At 40.5% G+C, this 26,078-nt stretch overlaps 5 protein-coding genes across 5 annotated transcripts; 4 read left to right on the forward strand and 1 right to left on the reverse strand.

Annotated features, from left to right (window-relative positions):
* The first annotated feature begins 768 nt into the window (after nucleotides 1-768).
* Nucleotides 769-7,228, forward strand: LOC125313912. Its single transcript, XM_048275089.1, has 10 exons — nucleotides 769-1,084; nucleotides 1,487-1,525; nucleotides 1,900-2,023; nucleotides 2,405-2,466; nucleotides 3,730-3,797; nucleotides 4,470-4,519; nucleotides 5,733-5,802; nucleotides 6,369-6,492; nucleotides 6,806-6,922; nucleotides 7,038-7,228. The coding sequence occupies exons 1-10, from the start codon at nucleotides 806-808 to the stop codon at nucleotides 7,140-7,142; spliced, it is 1,038 nt and encodes a 345-aa protein (XP_048131046.1). The 5' UTR covers nucleotides 769-805; the 3' UTR covers nucleotides 7,143-7,228.
* Nucleotides 7,229-10,262: 3,034 nt separating this feature from the next.
* Nucleotides 10,263-11,838, forward strand: LOC115737609 (glucuronoxylan 4-O-methyltransferase 3). Its single transcript, XM_030669812.2, has 2 exons — nucleotides 10,263-11,001; nucleotides 11,217-11,838. The coding sequence occupies exons 1-2, from the start codon at nucleotides 10,453-10,455 to the stop codon at nucleotides 11,598-11,600; spliced, it is 933 nt and encodes a 310-aa protein (XP_030525672.1). The 5' UTR covers nucleotides 10,263-10,452; the 3' UTR covers nucleotides 11,601-11,838.
* A 3,415-nt stretch (nucleotides 11,839-15,253) lies between these two features.
* On the forward strand, nucleotides 15,254-18,303 carry LOC115738646. Its single transcript, XM_030671334.2, has 3 exons — nucleotides 15,254-15,567; nucleotides 17,073-17,187; nucleotides 17,971-18,303. Exons 1-3 carry the CDS (start codon nucleotides 15,343-15,345, stop codon nucleotides 18,042-18,044), a joined length of 414 nt encoding a protein of 137 aa, XP_030527194.1. The 5' UTR covers nucleotides 15,254-15,342; the 3' UTR covers nucleotides 18,045-18,303.
* A 531-nt stretch (nucleotides 18,304-18,834) lies between these two features.
* Nucleotides 18,835-22,059, reverse strand: LOC115739429. Its single transcript, XM_030672533.2, has 7 exons — nucleotides 21,723-22,059; nucleotides 21,547-21,613; nucleotides 21,234-21,310; nucleotides 20,668-20,812; nucleotides 19,984-20,106; nucleotides 19,639-19,863; nucleotides 18,835-19,217 (listed from the first exon to the last, which is right to left on the reverse strand). The coding sequence occupies exons 1-7, from the start codon at nucleotides 21,815-21,817 to the stop codon at nucleotides 19,077-19,079; spliced, it is 873 nt and encodes a 290-aa protein (XP_030528393.1). The 5' UTR covers nucleotides 21,818-22,059; the 3' UTR covers nucleotides 18,835-19,076.
* A 1,464-nt stretch (nucleotides 22,060-23,523) lies between these two features.
* Nucleotides 23,524-25,875, forward strand: LOC115737587 (GDSL esterase/lipase At1g33811). The gene is made up of 6 exons (XM_048274903.1): nucleotides 23,524-23,868; nucleotides 24,059-24,183; nucleotides 24,447-24,695; nucleotides 25,075-25,333; nucleotides 25,430-25,664; nucleotides 25,697-25,875. The coding sequence occupies exons 1-5, from the start codon at nucleotides 23,604-23,606 to the stop codon at nucleotides 25,651-25,653; spliced, it is 1,122 nt and encodes a 373-aa protein (XP_048130860.1). The 5' UTR covers nucleotides 23,524-23,603; the 3' UTR covers nucleotides 25,654-25,664; nucleotides 25,697-25,875.
* Nucleotides 25,876-26,078: the final 203 nt, after the last annotated feature.

Genomic DNA, 26,078 nt, shown 5'->3' on the forward strand with positions numbered 1-26,078 from the left:
AATCTTTACGAAGGACTTGTTTGGAATATATTCCAGCATGGTAGAACTTGGTAAGCACTTCTGCACACGGTTGAGCGACGTTCGCATGTGGAGGTGGATACTGAAATGCTGGTCTTGTCTCTCTTGTGGATGTAAGCAAATCCAGAGGAACATGTATGTTTCAGGATTGACCGTCAGAGTTACTTCTTTTGCATGTACTTAAATCCGCCGTCATTTGGCAATTCAGCATGGTTGAACTTGGTAAGCACTTTTGCACACGGTTGAGCGACATTCGCATGTGGAGGTGGATACTGAAATGCTGGTCTTGTCACTCTTGTGGATGTAAGCAAATCCAGAGGAACATGTATGTTTCAGGATTGACCGTCAGAGTCACTTCTTTTGCATGTACTTAAATCCGCCGTCATTTGGCAATTCAGGAGGGTGTAGATACAGTGGTCCAAACCCCTGTTTACATATGGGCCTCTTCTGAGTTCCAGTACCACTAGGATTTGCTAATATGATCAAATTCTTATGCCGAAGAACTAACTCTTCAAAGTGCTTTTTGGTGAAAATTGTGGTCTTTTCTTACCAAAAGAAACCTTTTTGTCAAGTTCGTAAATGTCACCCCCCCGCTTATAATTTCCCTTGCCCCCGCCTCCAAACGGAAAGCAAGTTCCTTTGCCAAATTATTGGATGATAAACCGCCAGGGGGGAAAAAAAATATCTCCCGCGAATGGCATAGAAGGCAGAGCAAGACAACCAACTGGGGCAGAATGTGCAGAAATCTGAGTTTTTTCTTGGCGAGGGCAAACGACAGCCTAGGATCATGTCCTTCACTTTTTTATCCTCTACCCCTCAAAATCTCGGTCCACCTCCCCCTCTTTTCAACGGAAAGATCCAATCTTTTTCCCCACGATTCTCGTCGATCCATCTTCACCGACGAGCATCATCAGTAAATGGGAAATGGGTTCGTCGCAAGACAAGGTTCCAAGCGAAATCAGCGGACTCTGATGACCCAATTATCTCCGCCCGGGATGCACAGAGTGGTGGTGGCCCTTCGACCAGCTTCTTGTCCGTGCTCTGTCCCCTGCTCAAGCTCTTTTCCGTGAGTTCGTCGCTCCTTCAATTTGATTTCAGTGTCAGTAGAATAGAGCGGGTGATCTTGCGCCTTCATCAACTTAGTCGAGAGTCTGGCACTTGCCATCACTAGCTTATCGAAGAGCTTTCTGCTTAGCAAAAAGTTAGTGATAATCCGATTTTTAGGGAGATTCCTATACTTAATTAGGATAAAGAAGATGTTGGAACTGTATTTTGAACCATTACTCTTTCAGCATCCAAGGTCCCGTTATTGCGTTAGAAAATTCCCTTTGCAAATATCATTCTTTCCACTAGGGTAGTTAATATGGCATGCTGCATTCTTTGGCTCTTTTGGGTTCGGATACTCTATTTCACTGTTATATTGTGCTTATGGTTCTCCACATCAACCGAGCTTTCTTGTTTCTTGTAGGGAGGAGATCCCTCCGGTCAAAGGAATGACGCTTTGGAGGTACTTTGTTGAGACATTCAAAATGATTTGTTCATTAGATAGTAGTATTTATGTAAAACCAGTATCTGTGGCTCAACAGTGTGAGGGAGATCTTTTCATCTATTGGTACGGTCATACTATTATCTTTCGCGGTTCCTTTTGGAATTCATTGTAATCTTGAGGCTTGAAGAATATCATTTTGGTTTCAGTTGTTATGGTATGAAGAAGAGAGTAATCTTGTTTCCGGTTTTTATGTGCCCAACATATCTAAATAATTGATCTTGAGTTTTTTTACGTGGCCACTTATGGTTGTACTTTAAGGAAAAATTACCTCTTTCATTTACCTTATGCTTGACCCTGGGGATTTTAATGCTTTTCCTGTAATGCGGTACTAGGTGGCAACCTCTTCCTTGTCCACCTTGGCAAGATTTCTGTGGGGTTCGAGATCAGTAATGAATTTGAAAGATGGTGAAATCACGGTTTCAGATCCTCCTCTGCCTTTGCAATTGTTTGAATTTGGTAAGGATCTTTAACGATCACTCTATTTACCATATACGGCTTGTCAATTGAGGGAGATTTTGTTCTTCTTGTAGTTAGCAGACAGACCATGTGGGGGGACTTTACTTCCTCTCAACCCCAGAACTAGATGTTAGCTTATTTAGTGGATATCTATGAGGAGTGGATTGTGTATGAGAAAGGATAGGCTGTAAGCCATGTTTAGCCATTGTGAATCTCCAATATTAGCCCCTTTAATCATTCTCTCTTGTTGTTTCTTCAGAATAAAAATAGCATGTTTTGCTAGGTGATGATATTTTTATTGTTAGTCACCAAATTTTATTTTCTAATGTCTTGTAATTGAAAGATCTAGCGACATTTCTTTTCTTATTTTGCATTCAACAGAGGCATGCCCCTTTTGCAGGAGGGTCCGTGAGGCCATGACTGAGCTAGATCTTTCTGTCGAGGTGAGCGAAGCAAACAACATTACCTTACTCATTATTTAATTTAATTCCTGCTAAAATCTCATTTGTATCTAGATACCTCTATGTTATCCTTTTGAATACTATTAAGATTTCAGGGTCGCAAGATAGAGGAAGAGAAATTGCAAATGACTTCATCTCTGCCCAATTAACTTTGTGAAAGATTAGATAGAGGTTCTATTCCTAGAGCATCGAGACATTCACAATTAGTCATAAAAACCTACCTATCTTATCTGGAACCACCAACTAATCTCTAGAGCCCGGATTATGGAAGAAGGAGAAGAAGGAATCGAGAAGAAGGTATCAGCAACAATGGGTTTTATTGCGGGACAGCTTATGATGTTCATATGAATCTATTATGCGCCTCTACATCTAGCATTGGGTAGACCTCATACAATAACTGTCCTTGCTCTACCTATCTTCTGTTTCATTTCTTCTGGAACAATCACAAACACCTTTTTATTATGGATCTATTACTAGAAATTCAATGCGTAATTCTAACCAAATAGAATTACTTTGTTGTATCCGGACTAATACAAATTCAACCCATTTCATGAAAGAAGTGACCAATTAACCAACCAACCAAACTATTTGTTATAAATAACATCTTGTTTTTGCATCGAACCATATACTTTGACAGATATTTTCATTCTTGAAATATATCATTCAGCAGCAATCAAAATATAATTATCATATTAGCTGCTGAGATAATCTGATCTGCTATGCCATTATTGTTAGGATTACATGTTATATTTCTTTAAGCCTGACAGAGAAGAACATTTGTTGTCATGAACCAATGTGACCTTTCCCGTGTGTCCACGTAACATCATCATGTGGCTTCAGGGAGGGATCCATCCTATGTGATGGGAAGGAATTGCCCCCATGCATTTTTTCCATGGCCTACTAATGTAACTTACATTTTTGAATAGTTCTCAATTTGGTCTCCATAGGAATTCCAAGAAAAGCTACAAGAGAAGCTATCATTCCACATGTACTTAATTGTCGCCCCCATAATTAGAAGCCATTTTAGACAATCTTGTAGTTATCAATAAATAATTAGTTCACACACAAATAATATTTGTTATTGTACAAAAAACCCTTGTTTTGAATACAAAAGGCCTATTAACTTTTGCTTAGATTAGTAAGATTTATAAAGATGTATCATTAGCTATTAAGTTTGCCCCCACTTAGTTCTAGATCCGTGCTAGTGTGGTTTCCTGTTATTAACTCCTTCTTGTGGGTACTCAGGTCTATCCTTGCCCAAAAGGGTCTGCAAGGCATAGAGAACTGGTCAGAAATCTCGGTGGTAAAGAGCAGTATGTATCTCCTTCGCAAAGCCGTTTCGTCTAAGGTGCATGATGATTGTTCATTAGGCATCTTTATATCAGATCTAAAAGCATTTAATTTATGTACAGAAAAACTTCTGAGCCACATTGAACTGTGCACATGACAACCTCGAGGCTCGTGGGGTTCAGTGTTTTTGAGCCTAATTATCATCTGTAAAGTAGACAATCATCTATATTGCAACACTTACATCCCAGTTGTGAGTGCAAATATGAGTTTTCCATGTGGTATTTGCAAATCAACTAGTTGTTTTGGGAATTGTGAAAATATCTGGCTCTAACTGTCACAAACATTATAAAAAAAAAAAAAAAAGAAGAAGAAGAAGAAGAAAAGAACTCAATGTACAAATCCAAAAAGTATTGAATATCTAATGATGACTAGAGCTAGTTTCCCTTGGAGTGAATACCCAGAACTCCTTATAATCCCTAGTCAACTGCAAACGAATCCGTTAAATTAGAATGTAAATAAAGAATAGAAATCAACCAAGCAGTGAGATGTTTTAGCCTGGTGGTGTAGATTGTCCTTGGCATTTCAGAACTGTTCTTTCCTTATTTACTCTAGAATTTAGCATGAGGTGAGGAATATTTTATATGGTTTATTCCATGCATTTAATTTGTACAACCTTACAGTTTGACCTTTCACAGGTTTCCTTTCCTGATTGACCCGAACACTGGCGTCTCGATTTATGAAAGTGGTAAGTTGAACAGTTATATTTGATGGAAATCTTTTAAAGGGAACTATTGCCATTGTTTTGCCATTTACATTTACAATTGCATTAAAAAAAAAAAAACCACATCATGTGAAAATTGAACTCTGAGTTCTCTTTGGACACACCAAAAGATCCTTGATTTGGTTGACACTCGAGTGATCTACTTTCTACGGTCCATGGATATCATAGATGGGAAGGAAGTTGGAGGAAATGGCATATATCCTGTATATCTAACCTTGTGTATCTTTGCCAGACTGTCTGTGATTTTCCTGTGACCTGGATGAGAACTGCTACTCAACATTCTAAAACTTTATTTTGCCTTTTCTTCTATTTCTCATCCCGTTTGTGCAACCATTAAAGTTAATGACTGGCCTCACCACTAGTTACTACACTCGCCGCCGGATGGCAACTTATATACTACTTAAGTTTCCATCTCGATTTCGAGGGACAACTCGTACATGTTCATTCTATTGATTGCTTTCAATACCACAGACGTAGGTAACTAGACCTCTCAAAAAAATATGCTCAGGGGGAATCCGGGAGCTTCTGAGGTCTCATGTGTATGGCTTGAAACCACGCTGCAGGATGTTCCCTCTTGGTTGCAATGAATCTTCTTAGTTTTCTGGAAAAATAAGTGGATTGGCAAAGATGCTTAGGGACAAAGCAAAAGAGAGAATTTTGATAGTACAAAAGTTTCCTGCTGAGATGGCCTTATCTGATCTATATTTACCATTTTCTAGGAGCTTCTTTTCTTAATCTCCTCCATGTCCAACATCTACACAATTCTGGTAGTACCGAAGATAGTGCCGATCTCTTCTGATCAGCACTGTGGCTGCAAAGAGACTGCAGATGTGTATGTAGCCATTGCTCAAAAAGAGCATGTGTATGCAGTTAATGAATGAATGATGATCCATGTTTCGCTTGAATTTGTTGTTATCCAAGAAGAGATCTTTACTTGGATGTATAAAAGAGACTGTGCGCCTCCGCAAGGAGAGCCAGGTGTACAATTTCCAATCTGATGTTTACTTTTTACTGTTTGTAGCTCTGTGAAGTGCATAATGTTGTTTACAAATAATGTAGAGTTAGGTAGTTTCTAGAACTTCTTTTACAGTATTGAGTTAATTTACAGCTGCTGGTTTTTCCCCCTTTTGAAGCCTTGACGCTCTAAATTATGGCACATTCTTCTGTGTTTGGACAGGTGACATAGTCAATTACCTATTTGAGAAATATGGGAATGGTACAAGCCCGAGCACTGGGCTACTTGAAAGGTATTGTATGCCCTCTCTGTCTACCACAAAGAACACTCATATATCAGTTGTTCACGTGGTTGAGAATTTAGAGGAATTTATTGATATCTACTTGAAAGGTACCATGTGCCGTCTCTATCTACCAACAAGAACACTCATAATCGTATTTTTTATTTTTGAAAACTAGGGGAGAGTAGAATTTTGAACATAGAGGACCAACTGTAATTCAATGGAATGGTAAAAGAAAAAAAATCGAGACTTAATGGAAAGTTGAAGATAACATTTGGTAATTTCCCAATATTTCATTGTTATCTGAGGCTTTTGTTTTTTGTTTTTGTAGAAATAAGAGAACCTCTTGGAATGGAAACTTTGGAAGTGGTTAACAAAATGCTGTTGTAATCTAGGTCTTGAATGTGTGTGTGCATTCTTTATTGGTCTGAGGTGTACATATATCATGTAGTAGATGTAAAGTTAAGAGAGTTTGGACTGCCTAATGCTTTGGCTGTCATAATTATGTAATACAACTAATATATTGTGCGTCTCTTGACTTCATTCATCTCCTCTCTTTCTGTCTATCTGATATGCAGTACATTATTCACGGGATGGATGCCGACAATTCTTAGAGCAGGTAGAGGAATGACATTATGGGAAAAGGCAAGACGAGACCAACCGCCAGAAATGTTGGAACTTTTCTCATATGAAAACAATCCTGTAAGGAAATGCAATGCTTTTGCTAGTCTATATCGAGGATAATGTCCTACTCAGTTTTCAAAATTGGAGAAGCTTCTGTATCCATCTTAGTAAATTGCAGAATTTAGCGCCATTTTGAACAGCTTACTCCTGGAATCCTTTTTCCTTGATCACCTGCTGTACCCAGAAGTCCCAACTTACTTTCCTTTCAGAGTATCAAAGCATTATCCATCTACATTAATGAGCACGTTCGTCGGTGAAAACAAAGGAAAGTTTTTACTTATTCATGTTAACTTCTTTGCCCCCTAAATATTTCTCTGTTCCGTCTTCTCAGTATGCTCGAATTGTTCGCGAGGCACTCTGCGAATTGGAGCTCCCTTACGTCCTGCAAAATGTTGGAGGTGGTTCTCGACGGGAAAAGATACTGATGGACCTAGCCGGATCAAAAGAGGTTAGTTAGTGCATGGACAACAGATCATGCGATTTTCCAGCTGCATTTTACATACTATGATGCGACATCAATGAGACCATAAGGGGTAAACTTGATGCGACGTCTTGAATCGCAGGTGCCTTTCATAATCGATCCTAACACAGGCACTAAGATGGGTGACTACAAGAAGATCCTGGATTACCTGTTCCAGACATACTCTTCTGCTACTCAGCAAGATTAGGAGCGTATAAATGTACCTGTAGTCTGTACAAAAATTTACATCAGTTGGGCTATGTTACTGCATATCTGCAGATGTGCTTTGTGATATCTCCCTGCATTTGCTTAGATGTCAAGAAAATCTCAGGCCAACTGTTTGGATGGCGGCAGCTGGCAAGTGTATTTCTATGCGACGGTGACTTATAGAAAACTTACTTCATGATGTAAAAAGTAGCAGAAGATGTATTCAATTGTATCTAATGTTGTACCAAAACTACTAATTGCCTTAATGATTAATGAATGTTACTGGTAAATGGAAAGTTACTATCCACGCCAGCGCTCATCTTTCCTATGTCAAATGTTACCAAGCATAGTAAAAGTTACGGAAAAAGTTGCCGCCAACATTAAAGGTTTGTCATGCATAGGAAGATTATCAAGCCCGTATGAATGTTACGAGTAAATCAAAAGTTGCCAACCACATTACGTATGTCACTTTTCTATGTTAAAATTCACTAAACATGTAAGGCACTTTGGTAGTGCTCTAGACCTTAATTTCTCAACTTAAAAGTAAAGTAAATCTATTGTCTTGGGGTTAACTAGGTGGAGAATGTACGTGAGAATAGCGATACTACATGGATCTACCGATGGTGTGGCTTGACAACTTGATAAGATTCTTTAGGAGGTGCTTCAAAACCCTAACTTATTTGTCGAAGAGATATGACAACGAGGGTCGCCTAATGGAATTACCAAAAGTAATCCTCATATTTCATCTTGTTTTCATATTATATTATTTAGCCGTGTTTGGCAGTCCAAATTTAAATTCGGATGGACAAATTATCCTATCGATTGTTGAGAACGGCCTTCAAACTTGAAAAACATGGATGATGTATCCAAATAAAATGCTGGATTAGAATTCCCGGACATGAGGTGAGATAAACCCTGATTGGATAAGAAAATATAAAACTAATTTAACAAAATGGGAAGAGCATGTTGTTGCTTGCTGCTTATTGGCACAATTATAATAGATTGAGGACTTTTATTTGTAATTCTCTCAATCGAAAGAGACCAGCATTCTAATGGTTCCTATATCTATTCACATCCTCAAAGGAATACAGTAAACAAAGATCCAAATTCAAATTAAATTATCACAATCGTTTCAAAGTATTTTCACAAAAGCAGCTGAAATTCGACTACGTAAAGTGGCATACCATTCGACCAAAAAAAAAAAAAGCGGCATACTTTTCGAGGACATTGAGATAGGCTACTCCGGGACCAAAGTCTCCACGATTAATGGGGAAAAAATTATTTGTTACCCATATAATCAAATCTTATTCAAATAAACCGAAGAAGTTAGGCCGTCATTTCGCCGGTTTGTTAACGCTCCGATGGACCATCGCATCGTCGGACCTCCGGGGGGTTGGTGGGGGGAGGCGCAATTCACAAAAGCTTTCTTCCCTTCGGGCAAGAAAAAGAAATTATGTCTCGATCATCTTGGAGGAACAGAAACTTGAAAAAAAAGAAAAGAAAAAAAGTCAACGACTGTTCATACGACGAGAGAAAAACAATTGGCCACAACCACTCCATCACCCAGAAACTCAACCGACGCAGACGCCAAATCCCATCCCCGATTGGAACGCTTCAATGATTCAAATCCAATCATTCGAGTCAAACATAAAAAAGTTTATGATCAAACCCTTTCACGTTCTGATAAAACAAAACGCAGAGTCTTGAGTCGCTAGTGCCAAGTAGCAGATCCACCAACCGGGTTCGCCCCCGCCAGAAACGGGTTAGCTTCTCCGTCAACATCGACCGCGACCCATCCTTTTCGCTCTTGCTTCCTCTCCAAGAGAGACGCCTCCATGAACACTGCATGATTACCCCAATTTCTTTACTTTAATATTAATCCTCTAGCTCTTTGCCCGTTTGCCAGCAAATGTTAGTTCACACTTTCAACGAGACCCACCTAATGGAGCGGGTTCTTAGTTGGACCTTGTCAAGTATTGACCCGGTACGAATCCGGATAGTTAATCGACTTTTCCCAAATCATAATCATCTTTACTAATGTTGATAGATGCTGATTGCACCATGATAAATGGGTTACCCAAAGCAGCGTGTTCACAGAAAGATCGGTCTAATACCCTAAAGAATCTCAAATTGTAGCTCTTTTCATAATTCTACCTTTTGTCTGGTAAAAAACCTCCAACTTTATTATTTTCTAGACTTTTCTTTAAACCCTCAACTTTAGGTTTTATCCTAGTTCTATAATGAAAAATTTCCAATTTTTATTTGTCCTATGAAAAATTTCCAATTTTAGGTCTTATCCCAATTTTACCGTCCAGTTGCTCTTTTCCCCTAAAATTTTTATGATATCATAAAAACCATAATTTTTTTTACTTGAGCCACAAATTTGCTCCCAATAATCCTCCGTCCAAAATTTCTCCTTAACAAGCGAGAAATGAAAAACTCCCAAGCACGAGCTACTCGAGTATCCCGAGTGCGAGCTCTCTGACCGCGAGAAATAGAACATTCCCAAGCATGAGAAATTGAAAACCGAGCGCAAAATCATTGGGGGATTTTGAAGGAGGGTTAATAGAGGCAGATTAGGACTCAAGTAAAAGTTAGTGATCTTTTATAAAACAAAAAAAAAACTAAAGTAAAATTAAAACATGACCTAACGGTGGGTTTTTTTTTTAAATAAAGAAAAATTAGGTTAAAATTAGGATTGGGCCTAAAGTGTTATGGGACAAAAAAAGGTCTAGGGTAGAATTCGGACCAGCTAAAATTAGAGATTTTTTAACGAGATAAAAGGTATAATTGAGCCAAGAGTTGATGTTGGAGATTTTTTCGAGTATTAAGCCTAAAAAGTCATGTTAAGAACTTTGTATAGAAAGACTGTGTATATAAGGACTGATGACTTTAGACCACAAAAAAACAAAAAACAAAAAAAGGACAGATGATTTCTTTTTTAAGGTTACAGCAGCTGGACCCACCAATCCTATGAGGCGTGGGACACGTGTGCCCGTATTATTGCCATGGTTCGGACAGGTCATTCCTTAATCCTCGGATTTTGCACAATTCCAAGTCAAGTAAGTTTTAAGTCCTACAGATGAAAGAACAGAAGAGAAACCCTAGAAAACAGGGGAGCAGGTTCACCTTCTTTATAGACAATTTAGTGAAGACGGATCAGAAAGCTAGCTCTGTTTTTTTTTCTCTCATACAGATTTTCAAGCAAAAGACCGGAGCAGTCCTCCGGTCTCCCTCCTCTGTCGGAACGCACCATCAAGGCCAATCCAAGGACAGAATCGGGTCGTCTCCTCCAGACCCGTATCCGGAAAATGGGTTCCAACACCAACAACGCGGGCAAGACCCGTTTCGCCATCAACGCCAAGATCATCCTCCTCAGCTTCCTCTTCCTCTTCCTCATCCTCCTCATCGTCCGCACTACCTTCCCTTCTTCCCAGCAGCTCTACTCGCCCGTCCCATCGTCCGACACCGAGCTGACGATCCAGGCACAAGCCCAGGACGACTCTGCCGGCCCCGCCTCCGCCGCCGCCACCGACGGCTGCCCGTCCGCAACCGCCGCCGCGGCGTGCACCAAGACGCCGCCGACCTTGGCCCAAGCGCTCGTCCACTACGCCACCACCAACGTCACCCCGCAGCAGACGTACGACGAGATCTCCGTCTCCCTCCGGGTGCTGGCCAAGAAGTCGCCGTGCAACTTCCTCGTGTTCGGCCTCGGCCACGACAGCCTCATGTGGACGTCCCTCAACCACGGGGGACGCACCGTCTTTCTCGAAGAGGACAAGGCCTGGATCGACCAGATCACCCGGGCGCTCCCCACGTTGGAGGCTTTCCACGTCAACTACGACACCAAAGTCACCCAGGTAACCGAGTGACCAGAAACTGCATTAACTACCGAAATTGCAAGACTCTTTTACTTCGTCCCAGGATCGTTTTGAAAAATCGTATGTTTCTCGTCTTGCAATTAAGTTTCCGCGTCGCGAAACTTGTAGCTGTCAGTCCTCCGCCCTGACTTGTCGAATCGGTGTTCGATGTAATTCTGGAAAAGGGAAAATTGTTAATTTCTGTCATGCATTAGGCCGACGAGCTGATGAAGCTCCGGGACGAGGAGGAGTGCAAGGCGGTGACGGACCCGAGGTCCTCGAAGTGCGATCTGGCGCACAAGGGATTCCCGAGAGAGGTGTACGAGGTGGAGTGGGACCTGATCATGGTGGACGCGCCCACGGGGTGGCACAAGGAGGCCCCGGGGAGGATGAGCGCCATCTACACGGCGGGCCTCATGGCGCGGAGCCGGGAGAGCGGCGAGACGGACGTGTTCGTGCACGACGTCGACCGGGCCATCGAGGACGGCTTCTCCAAGGCGTTCCTGTGCGACGGCTACCTGACGGAGCAGGTGGGTAGGTTGCGCCACTTCACCGTGCCCAGCCACAGGGCTCGCCCCGGCAGACCCTTTTGCCCCTAGAGTCTACAAATCTTTTCTTTTTCAGTGGCCCCTTCGTGGGGGGTATTTACGGAAATCCGCAAAGAGGGAATGAATTTCTTTTCACTTGTGAATCCTTTTTTTTCTTTTTTTGGTGGGTAATTTCATTTATATTGCTGGGAGGGGAATTAATTCCCTATTTTCGCTCTACGACGTGCATATGACCAGGCCACGTTAACGGAGAATTTGCATCCCATTCATTAATAAGTATTATTACTAATATAAAATACTTTCCTAACAATCTTGTCAGAAACGGTAAAATATCAACCGTAGATCCATATATTATTAATGAGTGTTTTACATAAAATGCTTTTTGATTTGAGAAATCTTGTAGTCAAAAATAATTTTGAGTATCGTCGGATTGATAGGCTGACAATTTCTTTATAATAATATAACAAAATCTAGAAAACTGTACCCAATAAATTATAACTTTTTTTTTCCCCTCTCTCAAGTTTTGAGAAATCGTGTGATGAAATCATTAATTATCCCGGACATTCTATTCTTGAGTGATTTTTTTCTTTTTGGACTTTAAATAACTAGCTCTCGCCGCATGTTAAGGAAGAAAGTGCACGTAATGATAGGCCGTGATGGAAGAAATATGTGGGGACCAATTATGACGTAAGCAAAAGTTTGGTATGTGGGGCTGGTGGATGGCAAACGCCAAAAAGAATTCGTAAGATGTTACTTAAAGCGACGGAAATTGACTAGGGTCATCCTTCAATTTCACGGTGCTTTTGTCATTCTTGCTGCTTTGGCGGAGGTGGTTGGGATGTCGGTAGAGAAAGTTTAGTGCAATGACGGACATTGCTGAATAATAAATAATAAAATCATGCATTCATCTAATAGCTTAAAGCTTTTAAATAGTTATTAGTAACTCTATAAAATTTCACATGATATCAGAGTAGCAGATTATGAGTTCAAATTTTTCTGAGCTCGCACTTAGTGCTGTATAAAAAAGGCTAGACAAATCGTGAGGGAGAGCTATAGAATATTTAAATATTGAACAACGCCTTCGTCTATCAAGTTAAATATTTAGAACAGTTGATACTCACAATTACCTTAATGTCAATGGGGGCGAATCTACGCAAAGAGTCGCACTTTTTTTTATCGAGCATTGCTACGGAAAAGATCTCAATGGGCTTCGACAGAGAAGCCCAAGCCACGATGACACTCGTTATTACAGCATCATTTTTTTTTTTTTTTCGGTCGGAATTACAGCGTCTTTTCCAGTTCAAGATTCATTGTCTTGAGAGGGACAGACTTCAATTGACTTCTTGAGGAGGACATTAGCCTTTGGCTTGGCCACACGAGGGAGGGAGTGGTTGCACGGCCATTGGGTCCCTTATCACCAGTGCTCATGTCGTATCCAAAACACCCCGTCCCACTAATTTAACTGCCCGGTGAGCCCACCGTATTCCATCATTGAGAGGTTTTTGAGGCAAAGGTTCATCACAAGAAAATTCGTCTTCGGTAACCCTGTTTCGTCGAAAATGCCCACGACAAAAAATCTTTCATCGAACACGTCGAGCCTTCGGACTTAATGAGTAAATGGATTTTTATGGCAATTCTGGACAAGAAGTAAATAAATGAATGGACGGAAAGATAAATTGTGTGATAAAGATAAAGCGATAAATGTAAGGGCAAGTAAAATGAATTGCAGAGTAAAACTGATAAGTGTTAGTGATTGTTGGATCTTTTACAAAGAGTTGTCCCCGACTATATATAGCCAAGTACAAAGCACAAGACGGTTGTTTCCGTACTCTCTATCCTTAAATTCTCGGATTGACTTCGGTCATCGTTCTTCTTATTCTTTGGAAGGTTTAAACTGCTGGCTTATTTACTCCGCATATCTGTCGGTGTGACGTGTTGATCATGCAGCGTCACCAACATTTTTGTTTTGAAAAGCATCGGTTGCACCATGATGTTGGCTATTACTGCTTTGCGCGTTCTTCTTCGGGCAGTTCGATAACACACCATTCTTATGGATTTTCTGACTATTTGAAGCACAGGTCGATTTTTTGTGTCTAACAAACCCTGTAGCTTTTCTCTCTCCTCCCTTTGGTTTCTCTCCTCTTCCTCTTATCTCCATGCGTCGTCTTCTTCAACCTCTACGGAGGAAAAGTTTGGGCTATCTTCCTCCCCTCCATTTTTGCTTTTCTTTGGCTGATTTAATTTTCTGTTTTATTGTTCTTACTTTCCTCTCATTTTAAGGAGCTTTTCTCTTATGATCTAATCTAGATCTGGAATCATCTCTCTCCCATTTTGCGAGTTTTCTACCCTAATCCAGTGAAGACTTTGGGATTTTTGTGTGTATAATTTCAAGGTTTCGCTTCCTTCGAGTTTCGCTGGTGTACAAGTCCAGTTTCGAAAGAGATAATAGGAGTTTCGTGAAAATTTTGCTCTTATATGTGTCAGATTTGCGCTCCTTCAACCTTGTTACTTTTTTGACCAAAAAAAAAAAAAAAAACCTTGTTACTCTAAACGGTGATGTGTTGGGAATGCTGCATTTAGGCTCACATCGCCGAAAGGCAAAGCCGTAGCAATAAAGGAGGCCTTAGTGTGTGCTCGAAGAGTGTGTCTCCCTTGACCTTATTTGGATAATTCATCTTATTATCTCTCGAGCTTATTTTGTTTTGAAATTGTTTGGGATTTGTTTGTTGGACTGTGTTCCTTCTCTCTTGTGATTTCTGTGGACATGAATGGAATGTTAGTTTGATAAACAAACAATAACTGTTGTACCTCCTCGGCCACATGGTTGGTCTCTCTTTGTTTGTGTTCCAAACGTCGGTACTAGCAAAGGAGCAAAATTGGATGAGAAGGAGGTGCTTATTCTCTGTATACATGGTTTACAATATTCTACTTCAAGTGCAACGCCAAAAAAGTATTGTGTGTGTTTTTTTTACTAATCTCGAGAAATTTAGTGGCGAAAATTACCAAGAAAGTACAAAACTCATTGTATTTGTACCAATTTAGTCCTAGTTGACGATTTATCAATATAGTCTCTCTAGCTAATTTTGATATGAAATCACTTATATGAACGTCAATCATTTTACGTGGCAAGACCGGCACCGACGTAGATGGTTTTTATAATTTTTAAATGATTATTCTAATTTGTTTCTTTCCTTGTTTGTTCATTTTTTTTTAATGAGGTCACACGATCTCAAGTGAGGCTGGCTAGTAGCTAGATCTGGCCTTGCCGGAGGGTTGAAAACCTCATTGGTGATGTCACGTGAGAAAGGACATCTTCAGACTTATGAAAATTTAGTGATGGTGAAGTTGGAAGGAAAATATATTTACACCCTCGGGCGAGGTGGTCGACAGCAGAGTTGGCTTATCGGTGGCCCGAGCCCCCTTGCTTGTAATGTCACGCGAGGTAAGGGCGTTTTCAAAATTATGAAAGTTTTGCGAGGGCAAAATTGAAAGGAAATTTTTTTTTTACATTCTAGAAATGTTCAAAGCTGGTTTTTATGTTAGGCGCACATTACATGTGCGTGACCCTAGTAGAGTATAATAGGAGGGAAGTTAGCGTTTTCCATGTTTTGGTGTGTTCCGTTCCCGAGCGCGAATATGCTCCACCCACAACCAAACGGGGGAAAAACCTCGGCCGTTCTCTCTTCTTGTCATCATCTTCATATCCGAAGCCAATTAGATAACAAGAGAAACGCCCGAAGTTTCACGAGGACGGAGAAGGAGAAGGAGAAGGAGAAGAAGGAGAAGAAGGAGAATGACCAAGGCGAAGAAACAGCTGCTTTCTAAAGCCCCATGGAGAGTGGAAGAAGATGACCAGTCGGACAAATTCAAGGACGCGAAGCTCAGAGTCACGAGCCAACCGGGACAGACTCCGACCATGCACGTCCCTCGCAAGAAGAACAAGCCCGGCGACGCCGACGAAGAAGACGATTCTGCTCTTGATCCCGAGCTCCGCTACAGCTTCCAGCGGAATTACAAGGTTCGCTCTCTTATAACCTCGATTAAGCTCTAAATTCATTGAAGTAGGTAGTGTTCTGTATGTGCTTAATCTGGTACTGCGTGCGTCGAAGCGATCCTGGACCTTTCTGGTGTTTCTTTTTGGTGCATTTCGTGAATTATTGGGATATAAGGATGTAGATGCAGTGTGCTTTGCACTTTCCAGTGAATTTAATCCGGAAATTTCAATTGTGCATCATCCTATTCTGTTGAGGGCTGTAGTAGTCAGCGACTGTGCCTTGTCGATGATACAATTCTCGGAATATCTTGTGTTTTTGTGGCAAGATGTGGTAACCATTTGAACATACTGCGAGTCATGAATGTTGTTGGTGGACTAGCTGTTGCAGTACTTTCTTGCACAATATTTTGTGGTCAATGGCTGTTAAAAGGCGTGAAATTTCCACCACAAAATTCATCACTGTCCTTCTAGGTTTCCGGGTATTGTATGAGGTTACACACTTTGCAGGAGTTATCACTTGAGTGCTCACGGCTCGTAAATCAATGTGAGTCAGAGGACCTGTCTAATGTGACTATGATGCATCGGATGGTCGATTGCCATAATTGAAGTTCGTTCTACTTTAGAGTGTTGCCAAAAGCAGTACTTGAATTAACTGTTTTTTTTGTTTGTTAGAGGGACAGGTAAAGCAGCATTAATATTGGCTAGAATTAGAATTACAATTCTAACTCTAAGGTTCTGCATTCACCTCTATCTTGTTGGGATTGTTCGTTTATGGAACCTTCACATGGATGCAGTTGCTGTTAATGTCGTATGCGTGCATGATGGAAGTCTTTGGTGTGCGGTCTATGTGCGCAAGCATTCACAATGCCACACGGCATTTGTACCTTTGTCAAGCTGTTGATGTCTGTTTTATTGGTAGGGTGGTGATTCTTTCAGATAGGAGCGAGGTTTGTAGGAGAAAAGGTTAAAGAGTACCCATGATGACAAGAAGCTTAATATCCTATGTATATTATGATGCTTAATCTTATCAAGACAAGTGTACTTTTATCTTGTCATTACTGTTATGATGAAATGAATATCAAATTTGGACCTACTCAATTGTGATGGAAATGGCACTATTAACCAAAGCATTGTTTTGAGATGTATCCTTTATGTGCATTACAGAAATGCTGTGCTTTCTGTATCATTCTGTCAGTGAGTTTTTAGTTTTTATTGAGGGGAGGCTACAGCTTTCTGTACCATTGTTTTGAGATGTATGCTTTATGACATGGGATGGAGAAAGATTCATGAAACCAGTTCGGCTTGTGGGAAATCCTTTGGTGGTGTCATTGTTATTGCGCTTGCACTTCCTCTCTCTTCCTCGTTTATGACATGTATTATGTACAGCTCTTTGTTGGTTATATCCCTTACATTTTCCCCTCATGACTTTTTGACTTGGCTATTTTACCTGTCATGTGTAATTTAATTTTCTTTTGTTAGTTTCTGTTTTGATATAACTTTCTGATACATCATATTTATCGCACTTGCAGTTCCTTCAGCGGGTATTTAGCATTGACACCATTGTCAAACCTCTTCCACCTGCCATGGCATACAATGTCTCCAGGAATCTAAGCTTCTTTACACGCATTTTCACCCAGTTCTTTGGTAGGTTGTTTCTGACATTTTCTCCTCTCCTCTTGTCAAGACAACTAGTTCGAGTCTTTCAGCACTAACAAGTTCTAAATTTCTAATAATATTTGATGTTGAGCAGCTTTACTTTCTGTGTATAGCCGTATTGTGCCTGTGATTTCTTTTAACCGTGCATCAAGTGCAGAACATTCATGTAGGATGTTGGCTTTTGTGGTTATCTTCCTTCAATTCATAATGGACTACTTTGCATGTAGTTCTGGACATATTTCTTTTCCATGGTTATCCATCTCAAAGAAAAGGAGGATTATCAAATTGATCCTCTTCCTTGCTTCTTCTTGACTTTTGAGTCCAAGTAGAGGTACTTCCAACCTGTCTACACTCCAATCAGGTGAGAGCTCTAGTATAACCGCAGGATGGAGGTGCTTATCAATGTGTGTATGACACAGAAGGTATATTATGATGCAAGAATCAGATGAACAATAAATTCCTCCCACCTGTTGCTGCTAAGTATTTCACCTGAATCACCATCTGGTATTTCTTCCTCTACACACAAAAGGGCCGCCAATGTGACAATGTGCAAATGGTAGCCTATAAACTGTAATAAGTAATTCAGTTTTCTGGTAGTGACAACATTAAGTGGAAATTAGTGACTCGATAGTGAAGCTTTAATCACTTTGTTCCTTCTTGGGATGATAGTGGAAATGTCTGATTTGTGGTTTGGATTTCTTTTCTTTTTCTCATCACTAGAATTCTTGCTTTCGCATTCAGTTGAGTTGACATATTTTTCTCCCCTGACAGATCCAGAGGGAATTGCGAATGCACAGAAATCGCTTGGTATAGGACAAGAAGAAAAAGCTCGCCGTGTTCGTTAAACATACAGTGATAGGATGCAGCACACAATTCTAAACCAATCTGGCTACATTTTGGTTTGATCCCAGGGTACAACAGGGATGTCAACAGTTTATGGTGGAAAATTGTAGTGCGAAATAGCCCTTGAGCGTTCTGAGCTAGATCCGCGAAATTTTTGTAATAGACAAGAAGCACATGGAATTTTGTACCTTTTCTGTATGACCTGTTGACACATACTTTTTCAAAGTTGTGAATTCTGAAACTCTTCCATTATGTGCAAAATTTTCGGAATGACTGATATTGACTTGCAGTCTCCCATCCTGTTCTTGTCCATGATCGACCCATTGTCCCCTCCTCATGCTTAATGTCATGAGACACCGTTCCTTAGGTCTTGAAGTATTTTCCCTAGTTGAAAGCAGAAAAAATCTTTGTTCGGTAGCATCTCTGAGCATGGATACTCCATCTAAAGATGCATCGATGCGTTGACCTGGTCTCCCGTTTAGAGGATCCAAACTTCAGGGACTTCACAGGGAGACATGTTAACAAAATGGAGGCTGTTGAAGATGTTTAAGGAGTTATCTTAAACATAAAACATAAAGCATCGTAAAGTCGTTGGACGCAGGATTTTGGTGGTTACACAATCGTGTCATTTGCTAATACAGACTGATGGTTTAATCCTTCGTGTTCCTTTGCAGATAAAGATAGTTTTTACTTCTCCAATGGCTCCCAGACAACTTTCATATGTCATTTTCCTTTTCTGTTCTGAAATCTTGATAAGGATCAAGTACTCTGGCAAAGCTTGTTCAATTTTCCAGCCAAAAATTCTTGCATACTTTTAAGAGAAAAAGAAGACGGCGCAACAAATGCTAGTCATATCAAATTGTGTCTGCAACCAGGTCAGAGGTAAATGATATGGAAAGATTACAAGTGCATGAACATCCAGATATGAAACATGAATACGTTAACGTAGTATTCTGTACAACGGAAATCGCACGCCACACATCCACACATGTATAATCATTAACCATTGTCAAGTCCTATCGTATTCCAGAGCTTCATTCATCCGAACCTCCTCGCCAGTACCCTGAATTACTTATCCCACACTCTGACAGGAACTTCTCATAATCTTCCTGAAGTTTTCCATACGCCAGGAAAGCATCCTCAGAAGAACTCTGAGCTTGATCCTCTGATGGACACTGCACAACAGTTTGTGCAAAAGATGAGGACGAAAGCCAGATGGCCCAGTAAGCAGGAGGAGGAGGCTCCATATTTCGTATCTTGCCATCACAGATCATCAGCAGATCCATCGTTACAAAGTTCGCATACTTTTGTTAAGCAAAGAAATAGGAATACGGCGCAAGACTACGATTCTCAGGAGTCATTGACAATGATATAATGATATATATCTAGCCTCTTGATAGTTTGTAAGACTTACTATTTCAAAATGTCATTTTATGGTTTGACTTCACCTCACAATTATCTTAGTTCAAAAAACCGCTTTAACAACCCTGGTGGACGCAGAATTTAGCAGCTCTACAGGAAACCAAAATTACAAGCTAACGAACAAGATCAACCAAAATTACTAGAACAGACAATGTGTGTTAATTAAGAACTTACGCCAATGTCTGATTTAGACGCAGGATCTGAAACGTCTGGCTCTTTGGCATCAAGTAGGGCAGATTTCCATCTCTTACTTTTAGGGACCTCATGGTGTTGCTTTGGCTCTATGATATCTTCCCGTCTCAAATAACCAGCAACTCTAGTGCAGAGGACACTATTTATGCATCTGATGCAAAACGCTATAAGAGGGACCAGAACTAGAAAATAACCGGTGGTTTTAGCCTGATAATTAAATGACATCAATAGCATTCAATAATATGCAAGATAAAAAAGTGCCCTCAATCTCTGAAACTACAATAGCATGAGCTTCAAAAGTACTGATTCTAAAGAATCTGAACTTACATATGGTAATGGATGGGAGATCAACACAGTGAAATTCCTTTGCTGTGATAAGGCATCCAGCATCTTCGATGGGTTCCAGCGCTTTTGCGGTATATCAAACTCGAGTAATTTCTTCTTCTCTGTCTGACATTGAAAGGCGTGAATAAGTACTGAGGAGCAAAAGATTGGTCCAAATATAAGTGGAATATAAATCAAATAGTGCTGGCCTTGGTTTGAATACCATGATAAAATGAACAGAACAAGTAAACTTGTGATTGCAACAGAAACAGTGAGTTATGTTGACAGATTTTCCAGTATGTTCTTGTAGAAAAATAAATTACAAAAAATATCACAGGCCCAAAGTGGCACTTTACTACAAAACTAAGGTCCACAACATAAGGACAAGTTCGCTAATTGAGCACTCGCACAACTCATTCTTCTAGTTGGATTGGATTTTAGAGAATAGTTTCAAGATTTGATACCCTGATCACTTCACAGCATGAAATAGTGGAAAGATGCAGCTCCATATTTATGACTGAGAAAAACCCAAAACCAAACTTGACTTATCGATAACTATACACAGACAGAAGTAAGCAGGAACACACATATGGCACAAAAATATAGAACCTTCAGTAATGATCTTGCATGGAAATAAAAGGTGGCAGATTATCCTCTAGTACGGTCAAGTTTATAGGTTTATCTCACCTTTTCAGCGCATCTCTTGGATAGAGGAATCTTTAAGACCTGCCCTTCATAAACTAGTTCAAGGTCTGCAATATTTTTGTTGAACGTCGCAATTGTGTGGATAGGTATCCCATACTGCTTTGATATCGAAGACAATGTTTCACCCCTGTGACCATGGTACCATGATTAGCGAGCTGATATGATGTGTACATATATCACAAAACTCTACAAAGGACGAGATCTATGTCTAGCCACAAAACAATTAACTGAAGATCCTGAAAATCTAACAATGATTGGCAGTCACTACAGGCGACACTTTCAGCAAGTAGGAACTGAGCATTTCAATGCTTTTGGTTCAATTTCCTATTTAGCTTGAAAACTCTAGGAACATTATGCTCTGTAACAATGCTAAAATACCATTTGGTTGCACTGGCTAAACAGCAGGATATTTTGTAAAACGCGATAGCATACGTTATTGACAAGTAACTGCGTGATTTGAAGAATCAACCCACGGAATCTATGACAAAATAAAACCCAATGATTTACAAGACTAATGTTTGAGCATGCTGTTGAAAATTCCGACTTACTCTTCGACCACATGAACCGAGAAGTCCTCAGTGAAATCTTGACACTTTAGTATCTTCCTCACGTGAAAGCTCCACGTCTGCCACAAAGACGAAAATTGTCCAGTCGAATCTCTAATTGGGAACTAATGAACATCTTCATTCGGGTTCTCGAGAAAGAAGACAGAAGAGAAATGGATCAAGAGTTGCTTTGCCATCAGCTTGACACTTAATCTTGCTCCCCAGAACAACCGCACTACTGGACCAGTAGTCCTTATCGGATAAAGCAAGAACAAGCATCATCGATTCAAGGGGAGAGAGAGCGAGAGATGGGTACCCCAGCAAGACCTCTAAAATGCTTCCTAAAGGATTTCTGATAGCTAGCCCAGGATTTCAGACAGAACCTGCAAAAGGGAAATGGACAGAACAGGGACGAACAAGACAGCGATGTTATTGTTTTTCATGAACGTAACACAGAGGAAGAAACAGAGTATGGAATGGGAAAGAAAGAACCTTGGAGAGTGAGATGATGGGGTTCGAAGGGATGAAGAAGAAGGGAGAGAAACAAGTAGTTCCACACTCGGGCAACCATTCACTCTCGCTTCCATCACATAATCCTTCTTCTTCTTCTTCTTCTTCTTCTTCCTCCTTGTTCTTGATTGATGGTTTCCTTGAGCAGGGGTGGTCCAAAACCAAAATGGACGCGATTCCCTCTTAGAAAGCTCAGGCTCATGGCAAAGCTTAGCTGGAGGACGGACCTCTTGTCGTGTCTCCCCTCCCTCTTCACGACGATTTCGTCACCACTATATGTTCTGACGAACTTGCCATTTCGATAGTGCCGGGAAACAAGAAAGAGGCCATTCTACCGATTTCAATAGCAATAAATAACAGCAAATATTTTCCAAACTTTAGCGTAACGTGACCATTGAATTTTAAATTTATTTAATGCGATTCCTAAACTTTTATGGTTTCTGAATTTTTAATTTATTTAATATGATTCTGGACTTTTGGTACTTATTTAATTTAATCTCTTGATTGTATGAAAATGTTGATATTAATCCCTAAACATATATTATCGTATAATATCATTTTTAAAATTTTAATTTATTTAATATGATTTTTGAATTTTTGATACTTATTCAATTTAGTTTCTAAATTACGCAGAAAATGTCCCATATCAAAAGTCAAACTAACATTTGGGCTGAAACGGGCAAGGCTTTATTGAATTAGTGAGGCCCGTGGTCTGCTTGCCCGATCCGTTTTGTCAATAATTGAAAGGAAAGGCTGCTCGAGCAATGAGCGGAAGAATAAGCCGACAAGCCCTTAAGGGAGAGAAACTTTTTGGAAATTTTTTCTCATGGTAAAAAAAAGGGAAAAGAAAAAAGGAAAAAGATTAGGAATTATCATATGGTTGGTATTGGAACTACGACTTTATCTTGGCCTAAAGACCGGACTACCCAGTAAATAGAAAAAACTTATATATATTCGGAGCATGTGAGCCCATTTCATCTCAATCATTGAATGATGTAGAGCCTCACGTGAGACCCACGTGATTCATTAGTGAGCATAAACAAGGCTTGTATTCACTCAATGCATGCAAGACTTGCTCCAATAAGAGTATTACGCCGCGAGTTTCCTTGGTTTAACATGATTTGTCGCTGGATATTCTTCCATCTAAATCCGATACTGACAAATGAATTTCCATTTTTGAGGCCATTGAAGCATGGTATGATGAAGAACATTTCGAGGCGTGCATTGCAACAAAGTCACTCACTTCGAGTGAGTTTGAATTAAGAGAGTTCATTCTTGTGTAAGTTCTGAGAAGAAGCCAGATTTTGTGCCACTGTGTAAATCTTGCTCTAGTAGTAAATGCTTGGTGCTCCTTTTGATGCTTCGTTGACTGGCTCTGGTTAGATATCACTGATCAGTGATTACTTACTACTGCTTAGTGCTTGCTGATTTGAAGGCACACTTAATGTTGCTTTGCAATTTGCCTAATGGCGATGCAAATTTCCTGTCCTGAAGTCGCCTGCGACGCATAAAAAGCAGAGACACTGCAAAAGCGATTCTGCTTCATAAACGTTTCAACTGTCTTCCAGCAAGTTGAGCAAATCTTTATGCCTCAAATGGGGTGTTCCAGCTTTCATAATCACGAGATGGTACCTTGTATCACCGCCAGTTTCGTGCCACCCATGATCCGCAGCCGAAAAGCATACCAATCTGGAGTGATCGGATCACAGTCCTCCGTCCTTTATTCCCCATGAAACCAATAAAAGCTCCCAGCAGATGACCAGACATGGCGAAACGAAGCCGAGAAACTCTAGATTGAGTGAAAACAGAGCTTTATAAATGCTTGCCCATCTGGATTCCTCGAAACACTAGTACTCCGATTGAATGAAAATGAATCCAAGCATGAAGCATTGGGGAGACATGAGTGTCGCATTGTTCTTGGTTTCCTGTTTGGCTGTGAGAGCTTGCTCACAGCCACAGGGACCGCAAGTGCCCTGTTTCTTCATATTTGGCGATTCCCTCGTCGACAATGGGAACAACAACCGGATGCTCACCCTTGCGAGAGCAAACTACAGGCCTTATGGCATCGACTTCCCGCTTGGTTCGACGGGCCGTTTCACCAATGGGAGGACTTACGTGGATGCTTTAGGTACTCTCTCATTATGTTTTCATTTCCTTCCGCTGAAGATAAAGAAGTTGAACTTTCATTGTTCTCGGAAGAAAAGCTTTGTATCAGTCCCAAGATGATGAATCAGGAAAATGTCTGTAGAAACTTTGATGATTTGTTGGGCATTGTGGTTGACTTGACCGACTAAGTGTTTTTGGTTGGCATCTTGCAGCACAGTTGCTTGGATTTCCAACTTACATACCGCCTTATGCAAGAACAAGGGGAACTGCTGTGTTGAGGGGAGTGAACTTTGCTTCCGGAGCAGCCGGTATACGGGATGAAACCGGGAATAATTTGGTACTGATGTTCTGTTTTTCAGTAGATACGTGTGTCCTCTGATAAAACAAGCCTCGCAGCAAATTTCCCTCCATTGTTTCAATGTCGACATGGAAACCTCGCATACAGCTGAGCATTCTTTCTTGTCATTTTCATCAGACAGAAATTCAGGCACCCCAAAGAACAACTTAATTTTTTGAGCATGTCATAAGTTAATGCTATGTTCGACAGACCACAAGATGGCGGGATTGCATATTTGACTAATGAAATGGTTTTGCTCGCAGGGCGATCACACTGCAATGAACCAACAGGTCGCAAACTTTGGCGATACAGTGACCCAGATGAGGAGGTACTTCAGAGGAGACACCAATGCACTCGACAGCTACCTAAGCAAATGCATTTTCTATTCTGGGATGGGGAGTAACGATTACTTGAACAACTATTTCATGCCGGATTTCTACACTACGAGTTCAGAATACACTGCCAAAGCCTATGCAGCTGTTCTGCTTAGGGACTACTCACGCCAGTTGACGGTAAGTCGACGAGTTCTCGCTTCTGAAATGTGTTCATCTGAATTGTAAAAAACAGGCTTGATAATGCGAAGCTGACTTCTTTCAGCTGTAAATTGTCATGTTATGTTGAATCTTAAATGGGGATCAAGTAACTTAAAAACCATTACGAGAATGTTGAGAAGAATCTAAGTATATAAAACAATAGGCCCTACTTCAATTCCTCCCTCTCTCTTATAATCCATGTTCACTTCAAAGTTATGTTGATAATCCTTCGGCATGCTATAGGATGAAATGTCCCTTAATGAAGTTTAATTTGCTTAATGATTTGGCCAAAGGGGAAAATTTGCTTAATGATGGGCTAAAATGGAGAGTATAGTTCACCTGTTTCACATTGTTTCAGCAAGTCTATAGCTTGGGAGCACGGAAGGTGATTGTTACTGCAGTTGGCCAGATCGGTTGTATACCTTATGAGCTTGCCAGATACAATGGCAACAACAGTCGATGCAATGAGAACATCAACAATGCCATAGTCCTTTTCAACTCGGGGCTCCGCAAGATGGTCGATGCATTCAACAAGGGTCAGCTACCCGGAGCTAAATTCGTGTACTTGGATTCTTACGAGAGCTCGAAGGATCTGTACCTAAACGGAGCAAACTACGGTAACTTTCTTGCATTCCAGGCATTTATGGGAATTATCCTTTGCACATTTCTGTTGCATAATCTGATAGTGCGAGTCAATCGTGATGTTGATGCAGGATTTGAGGTGATTGACAAAGGGTGCTGCGGAGTGGGGAGGAACAACGGGCAGATAACTTGTCTTCCGCTTCAGCAACCTTGCACAAACCGGATCAAATACTTGTTCTGGGATGCATTCCATCCCACTGAAGCGGCCAACATTATGCTGGCCAAGACATCATTCAGCTCCAGAACCCAATCCTTCACTTATCCAATCAACATCCAACAGTTGGCTCAGTTGTGAAAATGATCGAATCGAGTCTCGTCTCATCTCGGGCATCCACTTGGCATTGGGCTTGAGCTTCGATGCAGTTACTTTTACATTCTCAGTTTCAATAATAAGAACAGTTTTCGGCATTATCTAATGGCCTCTTGAGATTGAGATTTATTCCATCTTAATGTTTGACTAAATGTACCTTTCACTTGTTCCCTGTTTATGAAACTAATTAAACCAGCACAGCAGTCAGGACTTTTATGTTTTCTTTACTTGTGATTTTCCATGTGGGTATTCGCATGCCATGTTTGCCAAGAAAAGACAGCACTGTCTTCACATGAACCAAGTCTATCAAAGTTAATGCACTGGACCAACAAATTGAGCTTATCACTATCCAGGAATGGGATTCTGTACTTTCTTCAGAGAACTTACCTTACCTCTTTTACCGGCAAAAG

This window comes from Rhodamnia argentea, chromosome 2, assembly GCF_020921035.1.
Source record: "Rhodamnia argentea isolate NSW1041297 chromosome 2, ASM2092103v1, whole genome shotgun sequence".
NCBI classification, from domain to species: Eukaryota; Viridiplantae; Streptophyta; class Magnoliopsida; order Myrtales; family Myrtaceae; genus Rhodamnia; species Rhodamnia argentea.